This window comes from Oenanthe melanoleuca, chromosome 2 (assembly GCF_029582105.1).
Source record: "Oenanthe melanoleuca isolate GR-GAL-2019-014 chromosome 2, OMel1.0, whole genome shotgun sequence".
Lineage (NCBI taxonomy): Eukaryota > Metazoa > Chordata > Aves > Passeriformes > Muscicapidae > Oenanthe > Oenanthe melanoleuca.
In genome coordinates, this window is record NC_079335.1 from 38,004,528 (window position 1) to 38,029,906 (window position 25,379).

The 25,379-nt window shown below is 40.5% G+C and overlaps 1 protein-coding gene across 1 annotated transcript; it reads left to right on the top strand.

Annotated features, from left to right (window-relative positions):
• The first annotated feature begins 15,667 nt into the window (after nt 1–15,667).
• PENK (proenkephalin) lies at nt 15,668–20,465 on the top strand. The gene is made up of 3 exons (XM_056485383.1): nt 15,668–16,148; nt 16,600–16,741; nt 19,486–20,465. The coding sequence occupies exons 2-3, from the start codon at nt 16,604–16,606 to the stop codon at nt 20,149–20,151; spliced, it is 804 nt and encodes a 267-aa protein (XP_056341358.1). The 5' UTR covers nt 15,668–16,148; nt 16,600–16,603; the 3' UTR covers nt 20,152–20,465.
• The last annotated feature ends 4,914 nt before the right edge of the window (nt 20,466–25,379 follow it).

Below are 25,379 nucleotides of genomic sequence, written 5' to 3' on the forward strand. Positions count from 1 at the left end.
AGCTCTTGATAAATGATATAAAAATTATTTTTTGTAATATTTAAGTAGCAAAAACTGTGCTTAGGATCCTTTAATCTGACAATTGTGTAAAAAGATTACATAGAATATTAACTGCTCAAAATAAAATCATTAATTGTCTTGTTACCAAGATAGCCATCAGCTACATGGACATGGTGCCAGTGAACTGGCATAAAAGAGAGCTTTCAATGGGCAGGGGAGAAAGAAACAAGAGAAATAGTCAGGCTCTGTTCTAATTGCTTCAGTATTAAAATAACTGCAAAGGGAGATGAGCATGAGTCATTTTCTTTGGGGCCAAATTTTTCTAATTTTGAGTCACGTTGAGCAATACCATGCTGCATGTGTGGCTCTGCAGAAATCAATGCAAACTCATCAAGTATTATTCAGTGTTTATCAGAATACCTGCAGCTGGCTTGTAGAGTTTGAGAGTGAATTTTGAAACAAGTTTGGGATGAAGAAATAGATCATGGCATGGATAGGAGACTTTTTTCAGTGGCATCTTCTGGCATCAGAGAGGGTTCTTATTTCATTCCTATCTTTGTGCTTGGTTTCTAAACCTGCAGATTATCTCCCAAGTTTTCCCACAATTTAGATCATCTTTCACAAAGAGCAATCCCTCCCCCTGCCCTAAGAAAGAGGCTTTGATGCACTTGATTTTAAGACATTTTGGGACAAGTGAAGTGTTGAAGAGGGAAGCTAACCACTTTTTAAGGGAAGCTTGGAATCTGTAAACTGTCAAGCATTTGCAATTATAAATAAATAAATAAAAAAAACATTTGTTATTTGAGTTATCATAAATATTTGTTGATGTTCCTGTTCGTGCTAGAGACAGGGAGAGTATTTCTTCAGGTATGAACTGAAATAATTGCAGATTCAATAGAAAACTAAGAATCATTTACCGATAAACAAGTAGCTAACACTTGTCAATATTACAAAATAATTATGTCAGAAAGGTCTGACTTCCTTCTTTAAGATAACAACATTGATAAAGATCAGTGCTGGAATGATGTGTCCACTCCTGGGATAGATGTTCTCTAAAGGCATTAGGAAAACAGAGAGACTACAAGAACTATTTGAGAGTTGGACAAAATCCTTTACTGTGACAGACCAGACAAGACAGACTTTAATAACTCATTTGAAAAAGTACATTTAGAAAAGATCTGATTACAGTGCACAAATACTACCCTGGAAAGAGAACATCAGACAGGAAAGGCTGTGTAATATGCAGAGGGAAGATTATACAAGGATCAAGAGCTGAACCCTAAGCAAAATTAATCTACATTAAAAATAGGGCATCACTACTTAATTATGGGGTAAGAGGTTAATTACTGGGAAAAAAAAAAAAAATTTGAAAATAATCTGAGCACTGTACCCCACTGGGTGCCATTACAACAACATGCTGCTTCTAAAGCCAAGGTGTTGTCTTGTAACAGGGCAACTGGATGGGGCTGACAGACCTATGATGACAAGGTAGGATTAGCCTTAGTCAGCAATTTTGGTCTCAAAACCAGCAGTAAATAACAAGAATGAAAACTTAGGAAGCTGAAAAGTGTGCTTAATAATTTCTCTGCAGACTTCATGGAATCCCCACTCACCTGTACAAGCACTGCTGCTGGAATACCACAGTACTTAGGTGCAAATAGCCCAAAGAGCAATCTGCTGTAGTCATGCAAGGCAGAAAAATACAAACAAAAGTATTTCAGTTGCCTTTGTGCTTGAAGAAAATGTAAACAAGTTCCCAAATATTTTTCAGTGCTAACCTTTAGAATAAGAGAATAAAATATTAAAAAATTAAATAACTTGCATCTTAAAGTCCTTTAAATCAATTGATGCATCTGACTGATGGCTCATGATGGATGTACACAGGAATGGAAAGTACTTCAAATAGAATCTGAGTCTTTCTAAAACTCAGGGAATTGAAAGAAGAAATTTAAATAGACAGTTTTGCCTCTGTGTGACAAGATGAAGAAGGAAATGGCCTGGAAAGTCATTTCATAAATCCCAGATTTACACTTGAGGTTTTTAATGAAGTTGTGTCCAATTTTGTTTTAACAAGACAACTAATATGTGCTATTTTCGTGGAATTTATTGGAGGGAAGTGATTCAAGAAGATACTTATTAGACCTTGCCATTGATTTATATGATAATTATCTGATAATAATAATAATTTCTATGCTTCTGATAGCTTTAAATGTCATACATTGGACCTTTTTATTATTGTTAAAATTAATCCTTCCTGTTATCTATGACAAGAGGACATTGGGTAATTTTCTTCTTTCATTGCTATCATACCTCATTCTAAAAAAACTATCACTCTTCATCATCTAGCAACAAAAAATAGGATGCCTTTGCTTTTTAGGGCAGAAGAATGAGGTTTGGACTTAAAAGAGAAGCTAACATTTGTGTTTGCTATCTCACAATGGAAAGGACTTACTGAGCATGGCTTTAGTCCCATTTATTTAGCAGCTGCAAAGGCTTTGTCTCTTTAAAAGCCAGCTAGTATGAACTCAGTCTTGGGTACATGGGATTCAAATAAAAATGTAAGAACTAAGTTCTTGGTTTAATACCTCTTTCATTAAAAAGTAATGTTAAATATCATTATGTATATTGAACAAAGATAATGATGGCAAAAAGCATTAGCAGAGCACAGGGACATGTGCACTGCTTCTTCAGGGAGCAGTACACAACATACACAGATTGCTCACACACAAGAGCACCACTTCACCCACAGACTGCACTTCAGAGTGAGGAAGTAATTGCAATGTCTGCAACACTGCACAGCAGAGAACAGGATTGGAATTTCTGGAGCATTTGTCATAAACTACTAAAACCTATGAAAATGGAATAGAGGTTGGATGAAACCTAAATCCTTCATGAATTAGAGATGATAAAGGTGTTCCTCAGCCACAGAACTCCTCAAAAGCATAATAATGGCCATTCAAAATGCTTTAATCTCTGGGTGTCTCTGCACTTCCTTTGTGCCTGCAAGCTGCTGTGCACAGACCAAAATTGTTTGGCTACCATTTCCTTCTGAGCTTCCTACCAAGTCATGGAGAGAGCTCTCTGCCATTTCAGCACTCCAGCTTACAAGAAGGCTCTCTAGAGTTGGCTCAACAGTGGCTTTTTTCACTAAACAGCCCAAGCAAGTTGTGGCTTTTGTAACTTTGTCAGTGGCCCCATTTATTCCAGCATTTTTCCATGACAACAGGACTGAAGAGCTGCTTTCTTTTCTACATCTTTAGATGACACAGGCAGTGCTATGTTGCAGACTTCCATCTTGCTTAAAGACCCACACAAGATGAATAAACATAGATTTTTATCCTTTGAAAGTCAACTTTAAAATAAGAATAATCAACATATTTCTGTGACTGAGATTTTTATTGTTAGGCAAGACTTGGCAAGATAATGTGCTGCCTAGATCTAGGTTACTTCCCAAAGTTTGTTTTCATATTGATCAATTTACAATACAAAATTTGCTTTTCAGTTTAAGGAGTACATACAACAGGCTGTGATGTACAGTCTGAAATGAAGGAAAGCTATCCTTTGTGCAAGTAATCCTATCTTATCAAATCTGTCTTGCAAAAAAACAAGATGCAGAGAGTGATGGATGAGAAATAATTTACTGCCAAGATAACCTTAGCTTGACTGAGCCTTGTAAACTGCAGCTCTAAATTATTTATCAGACCTTACAGAGTTTGTCTTGGATTTGACAAATGTAGACATGTTAGGCAAAGGTCTAACTGAAATCTGTAATCACATGTATTTATATTTTGCTTCTGTTTTGCATCCTGCTGCCTCTACTAAAATGGAAAAGTTTAAAAATTGTGTTATGAAAAGTTTAGATTTTCTGTCTCCCTGAGTAGTAAAAGCATCATTGTCTAATCAATGGAAATAAAATTTCATATCCATGATGCTACCAACATTTTCTTAAACATAGCTCTCCTTTATTTATAAACAATTCCAGTGATAGACAGTTAACATTTTCTGATCATTATCTGCCACTGCCTACATTTTTCAAACTTGTTTACAGAATTGCTTTTGAAACTTCAAGAAACTGAAATAAGGTTTTTCCCTATCAACACAAAGCATGAGGAGTCATCAGTAAGGGAAGCAGTAAAGCTGGAGAGTGACAAAGTAAAACCCAAGCAACTGAGGGCTACAGATGGCTTTAAAATAAATGTAAGTACCTATTTGAATATGAAGAATTGCTTTTCTTGTTTTTATATGTTTGTAATAAATATGCAATAACAATTTAGCTGAATTTAAAATTCAGCAGAATCTGTAGCACATGTATTTTATGTACAAGACAATAAAAGTCCTTGAAATCTATGCACATCAACACTTGGAAATGTGGCCACATTAACTGTGTTCTGTCAGCAAAGGAAATCATTGTCTATTCTATTATGCTGGCTGAAATGCAGCAATGTGAATGCTAAAATGTCATTCAAGAGGACACAGAAATAGGAATCACAAAGTTCTGATCTTCTCACTGCTCATGAAGGTACAAACCTGAGATGACAAAGAAATGTCAAATTTTTGCAAATGTCACGCTTGAAAGGTTTGGAAATCTGTAGTCACTCTTCAGGTAAAGGCTTCACCTCTCCCATATTTTTTCATGTAATGAAATATTCTTATATTTCATTACAGAAAAAATGGCAAAGTAACACCAGAAAAGTTCAAAGCATATAGGAACACACAAAGAAATTAATGCTATATGAAGCAGATTCTAAATAGCTGATTCTGAAGGAAGCAATTCAGGTAACATAGCATCAGTAGGAATTACATTCATCCCTAAACAACATAGAGAGCAATGCCATTGTAAGAATGAGATTTACTAAATCAAAGGCTTTGATGTGCTAGGATGGGAAGAGTACAGACTTCTAAAAATTATCAAAATTGTACTGAATTTTAAAATAAAACCTTTTTTTGATTCTATTAAGTTTGCCTTTACCAATAGTAACAGAATTAACAAGTTTTTGAAGGCCTCTCTTCAATGTATGGATATTTGCGGGTTTATAGGTACATTCTTATTGAAATAAACTGTGCAGCAAAGCATCAAAATAAGAATTAAAGTGACCTTTCCTAAACATCCATACTGCACTGATATACTTTTCCCCACTGCATAATTAAATCAACTGGCTGAAACTAAATCAAGCAATAGGGGTGCCACCACTTACCTCATATGCAGTTTAATTTGGGGAAACAATCATTATCTTAAAGGTTTTCCTGGAAAGTGCATCAGATGTTAGCTCAGTTTAATGTCAGTGCTCACCATCCTGCATCTCTCTTCTTCTTTCCTGGTGTTTTTTTCTTTATAATAAAGCAGTTATAAATCACTGTCTGCAATGGAATTAAATCAAATGATGCATAACAAGTAAAAAGATCAGTGCCATAAAAACTGGCAGACTGGAAAAATATTAACATGAGTACATGACACATAGACAAGAAAAAGTAGTTTTGAACTTCATCAAGAATACAAAATACAGCATCACTGTAGCTACATGAATTTGGACCAGTCAAGATATTGGCAGTAATTTCAAAAGTGTGACACTTTGAAAGATTCCTCATGGGACTGAGACAACAGACCTTAATTGTTAGGTAGAGGTTAAGTAAAATTAGCCTAGGAGATTGCTCTGAACAGGCAGGAAAGGTGGAGTACTGAAAATCTCTCATTGTTCCATGGATTGCTTTATTAAAGAGTGAGTTAAATGCTGGTATTTGGGGTCCAGTCAAGACAGCCAGTAGATTACCTGTAACTCTTTCCTTGTACTAAAAAAAAAAAAAAAAAAAAAAAAAAAAAAAAAAAAAGCAGAACAAAAAGGAGCAACCTGGAGAGTAAATATTAGCTGTAGTACTATCGCCATGAGTTTCTTTTCTGTACTGTAATTTCTGTCTATCTTAATACTATGTTTGAGAAGCAATGATCCATAAAAGTAGCAATTATTTAATACTTGGATCACTGTGGTTCAGTGCTATTCCCCCACAACTTCTATATGTTCTGATTTGTAACTCAGGTAACACCACAAAAGACATTAATCACAACTCAAACAAAGCAAAGAGTTTCTTTTTCATCAAGGGAGGAGTACATGATTAAAACCAAACTTCTGTTTTAAATCTGCCTCCTGGAACTAAATATCATACTGCCACATAGAAAATAGCCATAAATCTCTGCAAAAGTTAAATGGAGAGTTTTACAGAATGATATTAATTCTGTATTTGCAAAATGCATTAGGAAATACCAGATTCAGTTTGATTATAGTTTTCTTTCAGATGTATAGCTTCACAGGAATGTCCTCATTCTGTAAAAATATATGTATTTCTCACTTCTGTGTGTGCATAGTGGACATCACTGGATTCTGCACATTCACAGTGGTAACCTCGTGAGGAAACTCCAAGTTATAATTTAATTAAACTCTTTGCTGAAAACATTACTGAGAGGTATAGTCACCACCTGTCTTTGAGCTTCATATCTCCCCATATTACTAGATTTAATTTAGCATTTTATTGCCATAAACAAAAACTAATTGATCTGTATCTGATTAATTGAAAATGTATTTATTATTTAAAGAATTAAAACTTACATCTCCCTTCATTATTCTCAACCCATTTTGTGGAGGTTTTGGAATGCCTCAGATTAGTTCCTTTCTTTGAAGACATAAAATAAAATTACTGTATTGTACTGTGAAATATTCTCATAAATCATACATAAGACATAGATGTCAAATAAATTAACACTGAATTTCCTTGCCTTTCGCTTTCATCTTTTTCCTTATTAGTTTGCCAACCATAATAACCCATAAGAGGTCCCTAAATTATAAGATTACTATTAGAATTCTGTTGCCTTACTTTTTGATGGAAAACTTTGCAGGTGTAAAATAGAAAGTGCACACTTCTGTGAGTCCTACAGAGCAGGCAGGTAGCTTGTGGAGAAGGGAAGGTGGGATTTGAACTCAAAACACTGAGATTCAGAAACAAATGCAGTTCATCACAGTTTAACAGCCAAACCAGGCTCAAACCACCAACCTTGGATTTCAAATTTTGGCTACCTCCACACAGAGCACATTTTTATTAAAAGAGATTGGTAATTGTTTTCTTGGATTCAAGTGCACATTTAGACTATGGAATCACTTCTCTCCTCCAAAGTAACTTTCAACAGCCCATGAAAAGGACAACACAAATATGGATATCAGATTAAACCTCATAATGTGTGGAAGATTTTCACCATAAGATTAAATAATTGGCAAGATTGAAAAACATGATTGAGCCTTGCATTTTCTCCCATCTCTGTTTTGTCTTGCTGCAGCTATTTTTTTAATGAGAAGTATTCAAAGGAGATTTTCACCTGGCCATGGCACACAACACCATGGAGATAGGGAGCTCCACCTGAGACACAGAAAACCTGGAGGTCATCACACACCCAGAAGACTAAAGGAAACTGCAGACAAGATAAAGCAGAAATCACTGGAACTGTATGTGTCTAGCAGACCTCCACAAAAACTACATTTTGAAAGACTTGGAAATTACATAAAGGAGGCATTATGTCTGAGCTTCTTTGTGAGCTCTAACTTTGTTACATTTCACTGATTCATAGTTATGGTTTGCTGATTTATAGTTAGTTTGCTTCACAAATCCTTTCACTGGGCTTACATGCCTGCAAGTCATGTTGGGCATCCCAGCTGCAGCTCTCTTCTGAGTTCATTTGTGGTCTTAACAGAAGACTGCTGACTGCTGTCAGAGGCTCCATGATTCTCCTAACAAAAGCAGAAATGTACCATGCAGAAAAAAAATTTGACATCTCACACATATTTAGAAGGCAACTGGCCTGCATACTCTGTCAGTGATAGAAACTGTTCCCCTGCCAGGGACCCTGTGGGAGTCCAGAGTATTCCTCTGGCTTCCCTGGAAGGTTTAAGACTCCCCTGGTGGGGTCCCCAAAGACCCTGGAATGAGACCCAGGTGTCTCAGGGGCTGGATTTAGCTCCTTGGAACAATTTACCAACATTGAGAGAAGAAATGCAAGCCGCAAAAATAAATAGAGTGTAAATTAGACTGTTAGAATGTAGAATTAGCAGATTTCTAGAATGTTTGTGATAAGGGACACATGGTCAACATGGAGAATTGGGGGTGTGGATATTCTTCCTCCTTCTTCTCCGTGTCATCCATGCTGGGTGACACGCTGGCACTTTTAGATTGGATGAGGACAGAGCTGGACCATGTAACAAAATTGTATTGTATTGGGGGTCATTTGTAAATACCTAGTACTTAATTTAGACTATAAAAGATAAGTCCTGCCTCTGCCAGGCGGATTCTGCCATGGACGTCTGGCGAGCAGACTGCTGTTCGCTGGACAAAGCATTCCTGAGATAAGGAAGAATAAACAACCATGAAAACCTCTAAGAACAGCCTCCTGCAGTCTCTCATTGATGGGCGTTGGAAAGAGCTGGGTTCCAGACCACCTGCATGTCCTCCAGAGGTGATCTCAGCTCTAAGGAGACACCTTGGGATGTGACAGGACCCCTCCACTTTCAGGTAATTCTATATATTTCTGCTTTGCCTAAACGAGTAAAATCAATGGGCTGAGGCTCAAAACAAGTCAGCTCTTCCATCTACAATATTCGTCCTGTCTCCAAATGGAAGCAAAGCTCCTGTGAGATAACACACAGCTCTATCTCTCAGGGCTGAAGAGAGGAGCTGCACAACCAGATTGGTGACAGTGCTCAGCCTTGCCTAGAAGCTCCCTGACCTCTGAAAGCTTCCCACCTCTCCTGTTGCTTTGCAGTGGTACTTTTGAACAGCTGACCAGCAGTACACTGCTCCATCTTCAGAGAGTAGTCCTCATTTCAGCAAATGCTTTATGTCCAGTTATAGTGTGCCATGACAAAACTCCACCTCACCCTGAAGATACAGCTGAGGTGAGCAGGCAGCTACCAGGATGCTCTCAGAGCCAGGCACAGTGTCTGCCTCAGGCACTGATCAGCACTGCTGCCTGCACAGCAGGAAACAGCAGAAAAGACAGAGAAAGGTAATCAGCTTGAGGAATGCTTAATGACATAAACTAGCCTAATCCCATAAAACTTCACAGCTGTGACTTGCAATAGTCATTATCTATACTTAAGGTGCTGATGCACTTGAGCAAGCTGAAGTACAGCTTATTACTGCTTAAAATACATTCATATTTTAACATTGTGAGAGTTGTGTTATTCTATATTCTATATCCTTTTTTTATGGGATCTTTACCTTATATGTGTCTGAACACAACAGCAGTATAAATCCTAGGGTACCACTAGTAGGCAAGGGATACTCCAAATGAAGTTCAAACTCATAAGCTAAAAGTCTGAAAAGCCTGATCTTTTAGTCCTGTCTTAGAGGTATAAATACTATATCTCATATTTGAATTAACAAAATCAAAAGCTATGAATTGTCATCAATTGCTTTGTCTAGTAAAATGCTGCCAAGCTAGTCATTATCAGGTCTTAACTGGTAGCACTTACTTTATGTTAGAGGGAAGAGGTGAATTCACCACTTTGAGGTGGCACAGAAAGCTTTTGCCAAGATAGACAATGCTGGTTAGCTGTGTGGAAATGTTACTGCAAGCATTTTAATATTAAAAATATCCTTGTATTGTACCTCCACTTGAGCAGTGGTTGCCACCCTAATTTTTCAAGCTTTCAAACTGACAAAGGAAAAACCAGATATCATAACATGGACATAGAACAATCAAAATGCAAAATGACCCTTTGCAAGTTGGGAAAGGAGTCAACCACAAGGCAATCTTCTCCAATACATTCATGTCATATCAAAATAATTAAAACATCACACCTGTCAAAGACATCAGTCATTTTCCTTTCTTGTGCACTGTTACTGCACCTACATTTTCACTCAATGTGGTAACTCTTCTGCTGCAAAAGCATTCAGGATCTTCCCAACTTCTCCTTAAATTCAATCTTCAGATTAAACCTACACCCCAGTCAAATTCAATGCTTCAACCTTCATGAAATATTTTCAGCCGTTTTCTACAGCAAAAGCAATAAGGACTCATATGTCTAAGGTCATTTTTAAGTTTTTGAACTGTTCAGTTATGCAGCAGGAGAAATGAAATTACTTTCAAGTATAAAACAAGCAGCTTGGAAGGAAAGGAAAATAATCTGAGAAGGGAAAGGTCAGAGTTGTGTTTCCAGGTTTTTAAATGGAAGTGCAAAGCATAAAGAGGTACAAACAAAGAGGTACAAATGGTCAGCAGAACAGGTCAAATATGTGTAAAATGAGATAATGTGATAATAATATTTTTTTGTTCCATTTTTAAATGCTCTTAGGATTTTTTATGTCAGCATCTTCTTCTGCTTCCTAGATAGATAACTCGATACATTGAACCTTTCTTTCCCTATGGAAAACAGTTTCTGGAACATAACTGAGGGTGTAATTCAAACAGTTGAAAATCATTTACCTTGAAAGCACAATTACGGATCATTAAATGTTGCTGGTGAGAAGCCTGTGTTTTTGCACCTTTCCCACTCTATTTTTTGCATGGACACCATCCACTTTCTATTTGCAGTTCCATGGGGATTGCAGCTGTGACAGTGGCTAATCCAGAGTGGGCTCTGCCTTCGATGAGCAAAAAGTTGTTTTGCAGCAGAGGAATCGAGTGCCCTGGTGGGAGTGGAAAGGAGAGAGGTCAGTGATCACCTGACAAACACTCAGTGCTGTGCAGCTGGAAGTCACAGCACCCACCAGCACTGCTTTAAGGCTGATTCTGAAGCCCCCAAAGCATGGGAGTTTGATTGACCTCTGCCTGCCCTGCAGCACCACGCTGTGCCCCACGAGGAGGAGCCCAGCCAGCCTTCACCCTGCCTGCACGTCTCACATCAGCTCCCCACAGCTCCAGCCTGCAAAAACAGCTTCTTTTGGATGCTGTGCTAAAGTGGAAGCACAGCACTCCCCAGCTGGGCAATAATATACTAGCACTGAAAATGTGAGGCTGGAACTGGAGGAAAAAGCTCCCAAATTCTGCTGCCTCAATGTGAATAATCAGAAAATAATTTAAACTTGCACTCCAAATATATTATTTAGATCCTGTTTGCTTGATTTTCTTAATATGACTGAAGTGATCAAAATCTCTCATTTACAATTTTCAGCTAATCCTTCCACATATGCTTTAGACATTGCAATCCTTTTCATAGATGGAGTCTAATACTTCCTTTGTAATTCATGGACGAGTTATCTTAATTGAAAAAATCAGGATAAATCACTCCACTTATGTGGAGTAGTCATTGTCTTAAATAATAATCACTGTGTCTGGATTCCATCACAATTTATTCTGCTACTGGGCACGCTGTTTTCTTCTTATTTTATTGGAAATACCTCTCCCATGGCCTCTGTGGAAATGAGAAAAACAATGCTTTTATAACAAATACATTTAGGTTTGTTTTTTTTTTGCAGTTTGTTCAATTCACTCTGCAGCACATTATATTTACTGCAGTTCAGGCCTGATCTCAGGAATCTTGGAGTGCACATATTCATCTGAAACAGAGAAGCATGTAATAAAGTGAATTTCCATGTATTTCCATAGTATAAAATTCTTTGCTTCATTGTTACTTTGCCTGATACAATTCCAGATAAATAAATGCACCAATAATTGCATTTGCTTATACTGAATGCTTGTCACACTCTTTATTTCACTCAGATAAAGTTGCAGGAAGCCTCCTCCTCCCTTACAAAGCTACACAGCATCAGCCACTAGGAGGGGACAGCAGCTGCCAGTGCTCTTTCCTTGAAAATATCACCTTACTGCCACCAGATCTGCTCATGGTTTTGCCTTCTAAAAGAGGTGTAAATTGTTCAAAGGCAAAAATATTATTAATAAGGGCCAGTTTCATCTGAGACACTAAGTTTATCATTCCAGTTCTTCATATAAGATTGCCTTCAGCAGCTCTGAGCAAGAATGTCTGCATCATTGAGATCTTTCTTATTTTTTCATATCTTAAATGATACACCTAGACATTTACTATGGAATATAGATGTTTGGAACACTGGAACATCTCTATCCTGTAAAGGTACATTTTAGGCAATGCATACCAATTGTAATTGACTACCTCTCTGTATTACAGCTCCTCTCTTCTTACATTAGACATAATTTAATAAAGATATTTTAAAAACAACAATGCACGTCTTGTATATTCAGATTAATAACTCATCTCTTTTAATGACTTTGATTATATTGGGTAAAAGAGAGTTGACTTGCAATGTTTTTCTTGGCTCTGATACCAGTTATGTATTTTCCCATTAAAAATTAAGCCTGTTTAGGCTGAGGTAAATAGAACCCGACTGTTTGATCTTAAGAAATACTGTGACCTTTTACACTGAGCTGAAGAAAATAATTAGCATGCTGCTCTACATTCCCTACTCTTCAATTCTGTCAAAAAGGCTCTGTGTAGTGAGGAGGATTGCTTGAGGTACTAAAAGCATGTTTATTTCATATTTATATTAATTCATTTTCTTTTAATTACTTTGTAGCAGCTTGATTATCATGATGAGTATAGCTTGGAAAGGAAAGCTGGTCCTGCAGAAAAGAAACCAATGTGAATTCTAAGATTTCAGTTCTAACTCAGCTGCTCATTTTTTGCTGCACTTCAGAAATTCTTTCAGAGTGTGTTCTCCAGTAAAATGAAGACTATTTCATCTTGGCTTCACCTCATTCTACCTTTGGGAGTTAGACAAACCATAGGGCAATGGGGCCCTTGGCACTGCAAGCACTACTGTTGTAAAAAGAGTTTTCTTTTGGCTGATAAAAAGCAGTTGGTGTCATTGGTAATTCTGGATTATGCAAATGCTAAAGATTTTTTATGTATAGAAGTATATATATATATATATATATATATAGTTTTTCAGTGCCAGGACATTTTTATTATAACACTAGTAGCAAACAAGATATTGTCTTTACTGCTGTAAAAAGTGTTCTCTTTCTCTTCCTGCCTCCCTATTTCTTGGTTTCTCAGTTCACCATTGCAGAGGAAATTACCCTCCATCCTAAAGTGAGTAATTTTCCTTATGTAGTTTTTGCACTGTAGTATTTTGGCAAAATTTGCTAAATTCTCTCTTTGTTCCATTCTCTCTGTTCAAAGAATACTCAGACAGGGAATTACAGAGCTTCCATCTGCTGACACTGGGAAAAGTGAGCTCTTCAAGAAATATCCTCTTCATCATTCCTTTCTAGTATCTCATCCTCTGTGAATATTAGCATCTTTCAGGAGGAAGGAAAGGGCTCTGTGTAGCACTGTAGGAAAGGGTAAAACAAGAGTTCAGCTGGGACCTTCTTCCCACTCTCCACCCTGGGGATGCCTTTACAACCTCCATAAGGATGTAGGTTGAGGACCAGTGATAGAGAGGAACCAGCTAAAGATGCAAATGACAATGCGGAGAAGCAGATGAACCAAAGAGTCAGGGTTGTCTGTAGTACTTGCAGCAGCCACAGCTGGATTTCTTCTCCTCAGTGCTGGCTGTACATGGATACCTCTGCTCTCTCTCTCACTTGCTGAAAATGTCCTTGCAGATGTACATTTCTCACTAGATCTCTTCCCATCTTTTCCCTGTCTCCCACCATCAGCCAAAAGGCTTATGCACAGTAAAATAACCCTCTTCACTAGTTCACTTCCACACAGAATTTACAAGCCTTTTATTTGATTTTTTTATATGCTTTACTCTTCCTTTATCCTTTTTCTTGTCCTGTTATAATGGGTAATAATAATGGGCATTTCACCCACAGGGATTATCTGCACCTCTGTACACAGTGAGATTCTAACACTGGCTGGTTTTCATCATGACCAGATTAAGCAGAGTGAGTGACATTAAACAGAGTACTGGAGGCTATGGCAGGCTGAGGAGCTGAGGGAGCTGGCTGATCACAGATGCTGGTGTGCAGCATGATGAAAGCAGCAGCCTCTCAGCCCAGGGACACGGGCTGCAGGCTGCCAGAGGAACAGGACACTATCTGTCCTGTCACACCATGCTGGCTATTAGAGTATGATGGCAGAGCTGAGAGTCAGTAAGTCACCCAGGAGGACTGCTCTGATGATGTCCATCACAAAAAGCTCTGCTTGTACTGAGCAGCTTCACAGCAAAAGAGACATCAAATGTGTCACTTCTGGAGTTAGTCAGTGCTTCCCTAACCAACTCAGGAACAAACTTGAAAGCAATCCTGCTGATTCAGTGGCATAGCAATTTTCTCATTGTTCCAAATGCAGATCCCTCACATGCTTACATAAATATACCCACCAGGATGATTTTTAAAATGTCTACCTCTTCTCTTGAGGGTTCACTTACAAAGTTGGCTGATATTACTGCATAAACAGAGAGCCCAATTCTCTTCTCACATACACTGATTATAGGCAAGAGCAATGCCTTTGGCTGGAATGGATGTATTTCTGAAAATCCACACATACATTTTAGCATCCTTAAGCTGAGTCAGATAGCTGATGTAAAGACAAAAGTGACCAAAAAAATCACAGTTCCCATACAGTAATAGTACTGGATTTCCTCTTGCTTCTAAAGGACAAAGATCTGGCTGTATCTCAGTGAGTGTGTGACATCAATGTACTGCAGCATCAGGAAAGGCAAATGAGACCTGGGGAGGTATAAATTGAGGTGTCTTCTTCCTCCAGGGAACATAATTACGCATTATTGTCCTAATGAAATTTCAACTGACATGCTGTGTTCTGTTCCCATCACTCATGCACAGAAATTATGAACTCCAACCATAGCAAACGCAGAGCAGAACATTCACATGACATCTTAGGACAAACTGATGAAGAGCACAGCTTGTTCACTTCAGCAAAATGAGGACTAAAGAGAATAATCCCACCCTAGAGACATATTAGGATGAAGGAAAATGCTCTTTTAACTGAAGAACAATGCTGGAAGAAAATCAACTTAATATATACCATCTAGAAATAATTAGGGGCTGGAAGCAGAAGTTGGCATCTGACAGTCATAGAAATGAAGCTGAGCATGGCTGGGGCAGAGCACTCTACATACAAGAGGTGTCAGGGATCAGTGTCACTGCTTTATGCCTGTTCCCCAAGATGTCAGTCAGAGCATAACAGTGAGCAGCCCTGGATGCTGTTCTTAAGAACCTTGTAGAAGTGCTTGGAGGTTTGCTTCTCGCTGGTTCGTTCCTATTTGTGTTTTCCTGGGCACCAAAATTGTGACAACGATGCAAATCTACCCATACTTGTGAATTCCAATAGTTCCAAATTAAAACCCTTGTTCTAATAAAATCTGCTTCCTCCAAACTGTTTTACACCTGAGGCTCGGGGAGGGAGGCAGAAGACGCGCAGCAAGAACTCTCACCACCGGCAGCTTGGGGGTTTGGCGGAGCGGCAGAGAGGGAGGAAACAAAAAAGGAAAAACGAATCAAACAAAAAATAAAAAATAAAAAAATCTCAAACCCAGTCCCATCTCCGCGCTGTGCGGGGCTCTTTGGGAGCCTGTGTCCGCTGCCCGGGGAGCGGGGTTACTCCGGGGCTGCCTCCAGCCTCGGGCGCCTCTGCCCGTCCCGCACGGCCACCCCCGCATGACTCAGGCGCTGTCTCACTCCCCGCCCGCCCCCGGTGCAAACTTCCCCCGGTAACTTTCGGGGGCCGGTTCCCCGCTCCCCGGTGGCAGGGGCGGGCACACACACACACACACACACACACACACACACACGCACACGCACACACACACACACACACACACACACACACACGCACACACACACGCACACACACACACACACACACGCACACCCTCATCCCCAGCCCCGCCGGAGCCACGGGCGGCGGTGCCGGGGGATGTCGTACTCGCCGCGTCAGCGGGAGCCCGGCGGCGATTGGGGGAGGCCGCCTTCTCCCCGCGGTCAGCAATTATAAAGTGCCGCCGCCGCCGCCCGCACACGCTCCGCAGCGGTGCCCGGCCCCGGCAGCGGGCTCGGCTCCGCGCCCCTCCGAGCTGCCAGCGGGCCCCCTCTGCCGCCTCCCCCGGGGCTCCTCAGCCTGCTCCGGCGCGCTATAAATAACAGTGGCTCCGAGGCTTCGGCGAGGCGCAGCTTCTTCCTCGGCGACTCTTGGGAGCCCCGAGGGCAGCGAGTGTGTGTGAGAGTGAGTGAGGGAGCTGCTCTGCCCGCGGCCGGGGGCTCTGCGGGGCTGGTGCCCGGCGTCGGGGGGCTGCTGGGGCATCCCGGGGGGAACCCTTCCCGGGAGGGGCCGGGATTCGCGGCGCGCCTCTTCTCCCCCTGTGGTGCCGGCTTCGGCAGGCGGGGAGGGATAAAAGGTTTGGATACGAGCACTTTCACCCAACGGGATCTTCTGTGCGCTCCAGCCTCCGGGTCAGCTCCTGCTCCCAGCGCAGGGCAGTTGCCTCTCAGCTGCCGAGCGCCTGCTGAGTTAAAGCTCCCGCTTACCTCGCAAGCGCGATCACCCCGGCTCTAAAGAGCGTGAGTTTAGCGGAGCTGGAGCCCTTCTCGCCGCCTTTCGCGGCTCCGAGGCTGGGGAGGCCGTGCCGGGGTGGGACGGGAGGAGGCGGCCGCCGGCTGACCTGTCCTTCTTGCAGCCCCATGGCGCTGCTGCTGAGACTCGGCTGCTCGCTGCTGGCCCTCAGCACCTGCCTGCTGCCCAGGGCCAGGGCCGACTGCGGCCGCGACTGCGCCGCCTGCGCCTACCGCCTGGGACCCCGCGCCGGCATCCACCCGCTGGTAAGGGCGCTGCGGCGGCATCCTCTGCGGATCCCGGCTCGGGAGGGAGGAAGGGCAGCGGGGAAAGCGGAGAGTAAGAAAAATGAATAGTGCGGGGAGTGACCGGGGTGGCTTGGAAGACTTTTTCTGAAGTGGAGAGAGAGGGAGAAGTGGGCAGAGGGCGAGGAGGGAGCGCTGAGACAAACCCGGAGCGCCCCGAGGAGCTCCGCGGGCAGCGAGGAAAGGGCCGAATGAAAACACAAAGAGGGAGGAAAATCCGACGGGAAAGGGCATCTCGGCATGGGAAGGAGGGGTGGCTGCCGGGCATCCCAGCTCCGACAGGACGAGGGAGCCCAGCAGAGCGCGGTGGAGCGTCCCGACACTTATCCACTGGTCCATGGTAAGGTGAGCTCTCTCCGGGCAGGATGGCCGTCGAGCTGAAAAGGTCTGCCTGAAATCTCACCGAAAAAAGCGGGTTTAAAGCCTGTTTGAGTAGCAGTACTTTAGCTGCTTCTCCTCTCTGCACGGTGCTGCACAGCGTTAGGGATGTGCCTGAGAAAGATACCGGCTTCTAAAACAAATGGTGCTTAATCCAGAATGAGGGAGACTGGGAGTGGGGGTTATCGGTAAACTTTACGATGTTGAAATTGTTTGGAAGAACAGTCACAGAGACAACTCAGCTTGACATTTAAAGATCAGGGTCAGCGAAAGCCTGGGGTCCTTCAGCCCTTCCTGAAGAAGGTGAGACCTCTGGCTTCCAGGTACTTTTCCAGTGGCATCGGTTGTTCCTGACCTCAAATACACAAGCATTGAGGCATCATGTCTCGGCACATCTAAATGGTCTTAAAAGTTTGTTCCTCTCATGTCACTGGTTACTTGGGATCATGCAAAAGGAAGAACTTGGCTCTCTAGCCTTACAGAGAATTAGGAGCCTCTGAGTACTTCTACTTACTCCAAAAGCTCAAGAACTCTTAACCATAGCATGCTCAGAAAGGCAATATTAATTTTTGGACAGCTGGCAAAATAGTTCCCTCTACCTTTTTATTTTTTTTTCTTTTTTTTTTTTTTTCTTTTTTCTTTTTTTTCCCCTCCTTTTCTTATATTAACTTTCAATCAAACTTTAATGTCAACTACGATAAAAAAAGGTAGTTTGCCATTATGAAGGGAGGGCTTTTCAGAGTATATCTGCACATCTGTATTGACAGTCTCTCTTCAGTAAGCATTAAAGGAAGAATCAGTCCTATTAGCTAAATAGGCAAAGGAGCAATGTAGCATACTTTGTGTCTGTTAAACATGTATGAATAATTCTTGGAAACTATTGTTTCTAGATATTAGTATCTAGTAACATAATAACTGAATTTTTCACACTGTATTTGTAAGATACCAGACTTTTTACACTGTTCCTGGTCACTCACGCTTACAGAGTATGTTCATCTGATAACAGGAGGTTATTAAAACTAACTGAGAGAGAGAGAGACCTATTCTTGCTTTGATTTAGAGCAATTCCAAAGATAGACTGAGCTGAAATCTTATTTTCTTTACAGCATGACTATAATATATAATAATAAGCATTTAGGGCCAGTTAAATTATTGTGTTGCAAAATATATTTAAACCCCTTCAATTTTCTTGTGACCATACTAAAGAAATCATATTTCAATTTCTCAGACTAAAGTCAGGCTCAAGAGACAGGTTGTGCAGTGGACAATGAACTATGAGAGAGAACTGTGCCAGAGTTTAATTTCACAGTTTAAAGTGTGTTAGGATCTTAGAACACATAATCTATAGTCAGAATGAGTGTTTCTCTTATTGAAAATATTTGATGGGTTTTTCTTTGCATGTTGTGGTATGAAAACCACAAGCAAGAAGAAAAAAAGTGGGACCACTTTATTTTACAACTGAAGGGTACAGCTGCACAAGAAATAAATCCCCCTAACACTAGAGAGATAATAGCAGCTAATATCTATTTATTTTCATCACAAGGCAGGTTATGAGATATGCATAAGGTACTGAAAGCTTTTTTTATGTGGTACCTGAATTTTTTTTAAATACAGTCAGGAACAACACAGCTTAGGATATTTTTCCCCCTCTTTGATGGTCACTGCTTTCCAGCTAGCAAATATGGAAATTTGATCCTGCCCTAAGAGAGCCTGTATTTCTATGTTTCTATTGGTACACGCTGGAATGATCTGTTCCACAAAGAGAAAAACTAATGGCAACACACAGCCTTTAAAGCTATGCAGTGTATTGAAGATACTGAACAGTACAGTACAGCTGGTTTCTTAGCAATGACCATGCTGTGCAACTTCTTTTCTAAAATTTCTGAATGATACTTTTATTTATGAAGACCGAATACGCTTCTGCACTTGTGTTATGAAGCAAACCACAATTGGTTTTTAGCTTCCCAGTAGTAAATTAAAAAAATAAATCATAGCTCACACGAGTGTAAGGGAGATACAAGAACTGTACTTGTGGCTTCCTTTGGAACAGAAACATAAGGGCAACCTTGACATAGAGGACCCACAATTCATAATATCTGGTAGTCTGTCACTTAGAGTGGAGACTACCTTGTCCTTCAGAGAGGGACATGAATAACTTCAAAACAGACAGGTACCAAATCAGCTGTTCCCAAAGAGCATTTCTTCCAAGCCACTCACAAAGAGAGGCTCACTTACGCTCTTTTATAAACAAGTAAATCTAAGATAAGGTCGTAGTGAGGTGATAGCTACTATCAAATCCTTCTCAGTAAACCACATCCATTTTTCAGGCATGTACACTAGAATGTGAAGGAAAACTGCCTTCTGCCAAAGCCTGGGAGACCTGCAAGGAGCTCTTGCAACTGGCAAAGCTGGATCTCCCTGAGGATGGCAACATTGCTCCGGGAGACAAGAAAGAGCTGGATGAGAGCCACCTGCTTGCGAAGAAGTACAGAGGCTTCATGAAAAGATATGGGGGGTTCATGAAGAAAATGGATGAGCTCTATCGGGCAGAGCCAGAGGATGAAGCTAATGGAGGAGAGATCCTGGCTAAGAGGTACGGAGGGTTCATGAAGAAAGACTCGGATGACGATGCCCTGGCCAACTCCTCTGATCTGCTGAAGGAGCTGCTGGGAGCAGGGGACAGCCCCGAGGCGGCGCACTATCGAGAGGCGAACGAGAACGACGGCGATGTCAGCAAAAGGTATGGAGGCTTCATGAGGAGCATAAAGCGCAGCCCCGAACTGGAAGATGAGGCCAAGGAGCTGCAAAAGAGATACGGTGGCTTCATGAGAAGAGTGGGCAGGCCAGAGTGGTGGCTGGATTACCAGAAACGATACGGTGGCTTTCTTAAGCGCTTTGCCGACTCCATTCTCCCTTCAGAAGAAGATGGGGAAACCTATTCCAAAGAAGTCCCAGAGATGGAAAAGAGATATGGTGGTTTTATGAGATTTTAATACCTTTCCCTTTATCCCTTTTTGTCCCCTAAATGAGAAAGACTGCCTTATTTGTCATAACTTATTGTAACGTGTTGCTTGTACTGTACAGTTTTTTACTGTCCTTGGTTAATGATGCAAACTGCAATTTGTTGTTCCAGGTTCTGTGTTCTTTCAAGTCAAATAACTGATTTCTGGTTTAGTCAACTTTCAGTCTGTATTGTAATTTCCATGCTAGAACTATTTTGATTACTGTATTCGTTTTCTTTTAAGAGGAACTACATCTACAGTAGAGTTGCTTAACTGTACATACAATAAATTCTTCATCCTAACTGCAAAAATTCTGAAGTGCTATTTCTTCTCTCTGTCATTTAATCAAATACCATCTCAATTTTTCCTTAAGCCATCAGAGCAATGCCAACCCTTTTTTCCATAATTACATAACTTGTAGTGCACACACAATAGTGGAAATATACTTTTGTCTTTAGTTTTCAGTTTCTTAGAACACTAGAATAATAATTTTAATCAGTTAACAGAATAAATACTTAAAGCCTAAATTTATAATTCGTAGTGTTCAACAATTGACATTAACAAAAGAAAAATCACAAGTGTGTTTGACTGCACTAAAAATTTCTCCAGTGTACAACACAGTGATGTGTTTGATTAATTACATCTTTGATATACATCCAGTATAGGATTGTACACTTGGCCTTAAAATAATAAGCACTCATTTAAAAAGTGGTAAGATTGTTTGTGCAAAATAAACATGACCAAAATGGCATAAAAATACCTGATTTTGCAGGGCACCTGACAGATGTTTTTCCATTAAATATCAGCTGCTATAAATCACTTTGGCTTACTGAAATATAGGAAACTGCTGGTCAGACTTCTCTGTTTCAAACAAAGGCAGTATAAATTAATCTGAGAACAAATAGAAAAGCCAACACTAACACTGTAGATCCTTTGCAATTTACACAGGTGGTGCTTACATCAAAGGCCAGATCCCATCCCAGAGTACAACTCCTTCCATAATTCTGACAATCCCCCACTATCCTTAGTCTGTGAGCAGTTTTCCCCCATGTACTACTACTAGTTACTGGTCACTTCCCACTTAAATTAACATGATGAAAATTGCCTTGACCACAGCACTGCCTAAAACCCTCCATGAGTCTCCATGTATCTGTATTTCAGTTTTGCACAGTACTGCCTATTTACAAAAATGGCAAAAGGTCTGACTTTACTTTAATTTCAAGGCAATGGAATTGTCTAGGTACTCATGACCTGTAAAAATTAACATGTGTTTCAAAATGCACTTGAAGGCCTCAAGACAAACAATTAGTTATGATGATTTTAGGCTTGGCCCTTAGAGGATGGGGTGGTCTGAAGTGGTCAAAATCTTGCCTGCTAAAGTGTAGAGTATTCCTTTTCCTTCAGCAAAAGACAAGGCACCTATTTTCCTCTTCCTGCTGTACAGAATTGATAATAGGAAATTTTTAAATCTAGAAAATACAGGTGCCTGGAGAAGCTCCATGGTGTCTTCAGGATTCATTTGTTTCCTATTACCTTCCTATAGAGTTCTTCAAGATGCTACCAGCCCCAGGAAAAGTCTTCCCATTCTTTCCTCCATTGCACCTGCCCATAGTGGGGAGAATGGCACATCCCCTGAGTGGTTTCATCCACAAGAACCTTGGGTTGTGCACACTTGGACTCTTCTGGAGCACAACCCACACCATCAGCAGCAGGTTTGCTTCAAATGTTCACTCCAGGAAGAGCTAAAACCACATCCTTAATATTTTGCTTCAACATTTAGTCTCTTCCATAAAAAGTTGTAATTTAAAACCTGTAATTCAGCCAAAGAGAGACCCTTGCTGGCTTTCAAACTAAAACCAGCATTGGTGTACTTGATGATGCAAACAGTTTACCAATTATTTTTACCCATCCTTCATAGTTAACAAAAACTCAATAATTTAATAAGGTGTAAAACCCCCAGATCTCAAGAGATCTAGTACATATATTGAAGAATGAAGTGTTTCGACCAACTAAACCTTTAAATTTATATCAATATGACACCTTTGCCACCATCTTTGTTTCCTTTTGAGCCCTAAAATCAAGAGCTGAACAAGGTTAGGTGATAAAATCTGGTTATGATTTTAATGAAGGTCCCTCCAGGTGCACAACATGCTGAAATAAGTACCAAAAATGCAGCAAAGATACATATATGATATAGGGCATGTAGAGTTCTGTAAGTTTAGAAAATTAGCACAATTGACAGTTAGAAACAGGTGATGAAGTAATCCTCCCTCTTGGTTCAACTCCTTCTGAACAACCTTCATTGCTAGCTGTTTATAGGGAAGTGTCTTGGGAAGGTGTCTTGACCTTGATTCCCATAGGAAGCGAGATTAGAACTGGCCCTCAGGAGTTTATCTAATAGGAGAAATACTGAAGTTAGGTAACTGTATTACTATATAATAACAGTCTACAGAGCTATGAATATATAGGAACAATATGTTAGAGTCAAAATCCTTTTGGCATCATCTTCCATGGCATACTCCTGCAAAAGCTGGCAGCCCACATCTTGGACAGGGGCACTCTTCACTGGGTTAAGAACTGTCTGGTTGGGCAGACCCAGAGAGTGGTGGTGCTGCATCAGTTAGCATCCAGTCATTAGTGGTGTCCCCCCAGGGATCAATGCTGGGGCCAGTCCTGTTTATTATCTTCACTGATGATCTGGAGGAGGGGATTGAGTCAGCAAATTCATGGATGACACCGAGTTGGGTGCAAGTGTCAATCTGCTGGAGGGTAGGAGGGCTCTGCAGAGGGACCTGGACAGGCTGGACAGATGGGCAGAATCCCAGTATGAGGTTTAACAAGGCCAAGCACTGGGTCCTGTGCTCTGCCACAACAGCCCCCTGCAGTGCTACAGGCTGGGGACAGAGTGGCAGGACAGCAGCCTGGCAGAGAGGGAGCTGGAGGCTCAGACTGACAGCTTCTGAACATGAGCCAGCAGTGTGCCCTTGGCCAAGAATGCCAACAGCATCCCGGCCTGTGTCAGCAATGGTGTGGCCAGCAGGACCAGGCAGTGATTGTCCCTCTGTGCTTGGCACTGGTGAGGCCACACCTTGAGTCCTGTGTCCAGCTCTGAGCCTCCTGGCTCAGGAAGGAATTTTAGGTGCTGGGGTGTGTCCAGAGAAACACAACGAAGCTGGTGAAGGGTCTGGAGTACAAGTCTGATGGGCATCAGAGGGAGCTGGGGAGGTTTAGCCTGGAGAGAAGGAGCCTCAGGGGAAACTTTATTGCAGTATACAGCCCTGAAAGGAGGTTGTGACCAGGAGGGGTTCAGCCTCTTCTCAAGGCAGCCAGCAACAGGACACAAGAATACAGCCTTGAGGTGCACCAGGGGAGGTTTAGGTTGGATGGTAGGAAGAATTTCTTTACAGAGAGGGTAAATAGATGTTAGAATGGGCTGCCCAGAAAGGTGAAACGCCTGGAAGTGTTTAAGGGAAGACTGCATGTGGCACTCTGTGCTGTGGTCTAGCTGAACAAGGTAGTGTTGGATCACAGGTTGGATTCAATGATCTCAGAGGTCTTTTCCAACTTAATTGATTCTGTGATTCTGTGAATTTGTATAGAAAAAACAAAAGCACTTGGTACAAACATCTAACTGGGATATATGCATGCAACCCAAAACTGGAGTGAGGCCATCCAAAGGGGAGTAAGTCTCTTCCAAGGCTGAACAGGGAGGAGGCAATGTACACAGAAAGGACATGTGACTTTGATTCTCAGAATGATATAGTAAAACTGAATAGTCCCCACTCTTTCCATTATAAATGAAAATAACTCCAGTCACACACTTTCTTGCTTTAATAATTTCAATGTTAAAGATGTGAAATTAGAATAAGATCTAATTCCTTCTGTTGATGTGGAATTTCTTGTTTTATGGCTTTCAGTTATGCCATCATTCAGACACTCTTTAAAGTGTTCCAACACTTTCAGTAATTAACATTTCAAATTAAACCAGCTTAAAATCTGCCAATGAATCAATCAAGATTTTCTGAATCACAAATCAAAAATGAGGTTGAAAATAGGATCTACTGAGCTGGGAAATGAAAAAAGGCATCTCAGCCTTGGTCTAGATTCTGAAAGGCTCCACTAATTTTCCTCTTACAATAGATTCCTAGAACTATCACTTCATCAGATTATTGAAATAGCTGAATTGCTTTATATAAATAAAAGCGGAAAGGAGGAAAGCCTGATGTCTAGAAAGAAAATTAATTACAAGAGTATTCTAAAGAAAGAAATGTCATTCTGAACCAAAACTAGGATTCTACATTTCCTTTTTCTGGCTTTTATCATTGTTCCAGAATAGAATCATTGATCTGAATATTAAGTATATTTTTAAAAAAAATTAATATGAAAAATGTATGCTGGAAGGGTCCAAACCAGTCAAAGAGATTAATGTCTCTTCATTAGGAACAAAAGGGGAAAAAAGATAGTCTAATTTAGGTTAGACAAGGATGAGTTGGGCTTTTTAATAGGAACTAACTACAGGAAGGAACAACAACAAAAAGTATTTCCTGAACTAAATGAAGTTCCCATACAGGAGAGAGAAAGAAGCTGATGAATACACTGATTTCTGAATACCAAACTATTTGCAGCTGAAGCTCTGCCTGAAAACCTAATCTTAAATCTTGGGATAATGAGCAAAGGCCATAAATCAATTTCCAAATTTCAGCTGAACTTGGTATATTCTGTGAGCTGAAATATGCAGAGCATAACTTTGAATTTCCTGTTTATTTCTAGTAAATTAAAATATAGTATGATACATAATAAATATAAATAACTATAAGGTTATTACTACAATCATTATTTTGTGATTATTTCTAAAGAGTTACGATAATTTACTTTATAATTGCTTATAACTATATCATAAATACAAGTAATTATAACATCTAATGTCGTTAGCTCTTTCAGATAATGTTTCCCAAGATAGAATCTTTAGAACAGAAACATGTTCTAATTTAATATACTGAAATAAGTATTATTATACTGTGTTCAACAGAGACTCTAAATATGCACTGGTTCATTTTAATTCTGAAGGGAACTTAATTAAGAAGAACCTAAATTTTCAGTTTATGGTCTATGAGGGTCTCTTTGTCATTAAGAGTGATTTTGGAGGCCTACACATAAGGCAAAATGACAAATTCATAGCTCAGCTATGTAATTTATATATACAACTCAGTGCCTCAGAA

Coding starts and splice junctions, on each gene's coding strand:
- PENK (XM_056485383.1), top strand. CDS start 16,604: ATGGCGCTGCTGCTGAGACTCGGCTGCTCGCTGCTGGCCCTCAGCACC. Junction 16,742..19,485: donor GCGCCGGCATCCACCCGCTG/GTAAGGGCGCTG, acceptor TCCATTTTTCAG/GCATGTACACTAGAATGTGA.